Source organism: Carcharodon carcharias, chromosome 13 (genome assembly GCF_017639515.1).
Source record: "Carcharodon carcharias isolate sCarCar2 chromosome 13, sCarCar2.pri, whole genome shotgun sequence".
Lineage (NCBI taxonomy): Eukaryota > Metazoa > Chordata > Chondrichthyes > Lamniformes > Lamnidae > Carcharodon > Carcharodon carcharias.
Genome location: NC_054479.1, coordinates 34,760,314 through 34,763,822, shown reverse-complemented (window position 1 = coordinate 34,763,822; position 3,509 = coordinate 34,760,314). Strand labels below are relative to the sequence as shown.

Below are 3,509 nucleotides of genomic sequence, written 5' to 3'. Positions count from 1 at the left end.
GAGATGAGGTGAAACTTCTTTAGCCAGAGAGTGGTGAATCTATGGAATTCATTGCCACAGAAGGCTGTGGAGGCCAGGTCATTGAGTGTATTTAAGACCAAAATAGGTAGGTTCTTGATTGGTAAGGGGATCAAAGGTTATGGGGAGAATGGGGTTGAGAAACTTATCAGCCATGATTGAATGGCGGAGCAGACTCGATGGGCCGAATGGCCTAATTTCTGCTCCTATGTCTTATGCTCTAATGGTCTTATATTTACATGTTTTAAAGAAAGGCGGAACTATGGAGGAAGTTGACTTAAGCCTTAGCATATGAAGCCTATCAGTTCTTTCAGTGCATGTTCAGCGGAAAGCAGATGACCCGATTTAAAAATGTTTCGTGCTGTACATAATTCAATTTTTTCCCAGATCAAACATAATCAAGCTGTTAATTAGTACGAAGTTCATTAATGTCTGTCGACTCCGTTTGTAATTGATCACAGATATTGCCGATTGATGACAACCTCAGAGGTTCAACACGTCGTTTGCCTTCTGCCTCTATTGGGGTTGCATGGCTTGTTCCCAACTTGAAACACCTTAAATTAAAAGGAACAAGAGCTTTCTCCAAAGCATCTTTAAAGATTGAACTTGAAAAGTAGTAAATAATGGGATCGAGCACACTGTTCAGGTAGGTTATGCACAGAGTATTATAAAATATCTGAACAGCAATTCCAAATGACTCGCAAGTGCTCAAATGCTTTGTAATTAAAACAGCGATTACAGCAATGTTTGTGGGCAAGAAACAAACTATAAAAACTGCAGCCACAGCTATCACAAGCTTTACAGCTCGCTTATATTTACCAATCGATTCAGTTTCCATCCGCTTTAACTTCCTGATGATACTCGTCGTGGAGAACAGGATAACTGAAGCTGGAAAAGCAAACATGAAAACTACAAAAAGAACATAGGTCCAAATTGTTGTAGGATTTAGAGACTTGGACATGTCAAAGGGCTCACAGTATGTCAGATTGTTGACCAGGAAGCTGTGAGACTCTGCTAAAAAATGGGAACAAGCTATCATTGTCAGAATCCACAAGATGCCTGTTAACTTCACTGCACTGCTTGTATGTATCTTGTTCACTCGGTGGTGAGGCTGGACCACTTTAAAATAGCGATCAATCGCCATAACTGTCAGAAACATGATGCTCCCCACACGGTGTAAGGAGATCAAAAAAATATTCAGGCGGCAAGGTTCTTCACCAAAGATCCAGTTCTTCTTCCGTACAAAGTAAACTGCTCGAAATGGTAAACAGCTGATTAACAGGGTGTCTGCAATCGCCAGATTCAGTGAATAAACTGTGTTTGGTTTCCAGCATTTAACATGAAAAATAAAGGTCCATAAAGCAATCGCATTTCCAATGAATCCGAGGATACAAGTTATAATAATTATGGGTGGATTGTAGGATGAATTAACATCTTTCCCAAGAACACACGACTGGTTCCCGTTGACCATTGTGGGCAGTATTGCAATAAACTCAATCACACAGCCACAGAAATGAGTTAACGAAGTGAATGATGCACAACCTTATATACAGTTCTTCCACAGTACATCATGGATTGTGGGTGGGACAGTAATGAAACCAGAATAACAAAGAAACTGTGTAATAAACCTACAAGAAATATTCTTAGAATACCTTAAATGTGCACTTACAGCTAAATTTTTCAAACCATGCGAACCTAGTAAAATACAAAATAAAAACAAAAATACCTGGAAAAACTCAGCAGGTCTGGCAGCATCTGCGGAGGAACACAGTTAACATTTCGAGTCCGTATGAGTCTTCAACAGACCTAGTAAAATACATTTGGTTAGAAATGTTTGCAGTATGACTCTAGGAATTTTACATTCCTGGATTCACCCATTTTCCTAAAAAAGACGAAATGGTGTAATGGTCTTCTGGTCTGCTTTCATAGATATTTTACTCACTGCTGCATTTTAATTTCCTATATCAAAAAACCCATTCAGCTAAGTTGTTTTATATCTATATAACCTGCTGATGAAGGTTTTTTTTTGTTTCGCTGGGTGCATGTTTGAATTAGCAACAGCTCGGAAGCCTTGAAAGCAAAAGCGTTGGTAACTTTCTGCCATTACTGCATATACACCATCCTCACCGCAAGGACTTCTGTTAATTTTTTTCCCTTCCAAACTCGTATTGCAGCAACAAGATAATTTCACGTGGTTTAACTCTTCTGAAAGAGGTGAAGAAAGACCTGTTATCTCAGCTGCACAATGTGTTTGAGAGCTGAGCCACGTGAGCTTCAGCAACAACAACTTGCTTTAACATAGAACGGGGAGGAATCTTGTGGAGGCGACAGGGGCCCGGGCCGCCGGCTGGAGACCTGGTGGCAGCACCCGTGACACCTCTTTTAGGGAGGGCCGTTTGTATCTTGCTGCAATCAGGCACTTGACCAGCCAGCAACATGCCTTCCCCTCGGATCAAATGGTGTGGAAATCCTTCCAACTGGAGAACTGCCGGACTTTTATTGAACTGCAGCACCCCCAGGGAGATGCTGGCTGCTGCTGCCACTACATCGAAGCCTAGTATTGTTATTGGATCCCAGGCCAAAAGTGAGTGATGGACGGAGGAGGGATCACAGGTTGGAGCAGGAGGAGGAGGAGGGGGGTCGGAGGTTGGCAGCAAGAGCAGGGGTTGGCTTTCAGTACGCATCTCTTTCCCAGCGCCGGACTGTCGATCAGATACTGAGTGCCTTTGAATGAGGGACTTGCCCAGGATCCCAAAATCCCGACACGGTTTGCTTATTGTGCTCCCTAATGGTGAGAACACCGCACCTGCTCCTGCCCCCGCCACTGTGTTAATGCCAGCAACGGTAGAATGAGGCCCTTAACTAGACGTTAATTGCCCACTTAAGGGCCTCAGTAGGTGGCAGGGCAGGAAGGCTGTCCACAGGCCTTCTCACCACGCTTTAATCAGAGTGGAGGAAGGTAGTGGGATCCCCACCTGCCACCCTGCCACCTGAGTAAATGTTCCCACCACCATGGGAACTCGCCATGAGGAAGTGCACAAGATTCCACCCAAGGTGTGCAGGCAGAGTGCCAGCATTCTAATTGTAGTTGTACGTGATCTTCTCTTGCCAGAAAGAAGGTAGTGTGTTGAGTTCATAGAGTGTTTTCCATCTTGGAGCAGCACATTCTGGCATCAACCAGAGAGCAGACTATACCAGATCTGGTGATGTGCAATGAGACAGGCTTAATTAATGACCTCACTAGCTAGCTGTAATCATAATATGATTGAATTTCACCTTCAGTTTGAGGGAGAGAGGTGTGGATCTAAGACTTGTGTTTTAAACTTGAATAAGGGCAATTATGAGGGTATGAAGACAGAGATAGCTTAAGTGAACTGGGAAATTAGTTATTGGATAGGTCACTAAAGATGCATTGGAAGACATTTAAGGAGATATTTCAGAATACTCAGGAAAGATGCATTTCAGTGAGAAAGAAAGACTTAAGGGAAGGC

General features: G+C 43.1%; 1 protein-coding gene across 1 annotated transcript; it reads right to left on the bottom strand.

The window, feature by feature from the left end:
* Positions 1 to 424: 424 nt before the first annotated feature.
* LOC121286033 (hydroxycarboxylic acid receptor 1-like) lies at positions 425 to 1,489 on the bottom strand. The gene has a single exon (XM_041203053.1). It carries the CDS (start codon positions 1,487 to 1,489, stop codon positions 425 to 427), a length of 1,065 nt encoding a protein of 354 aa, XP_041058987.1.
* Between the last annotated feature and the right edge of the window lie 2,020 nt (positions 1,490 to 3,509).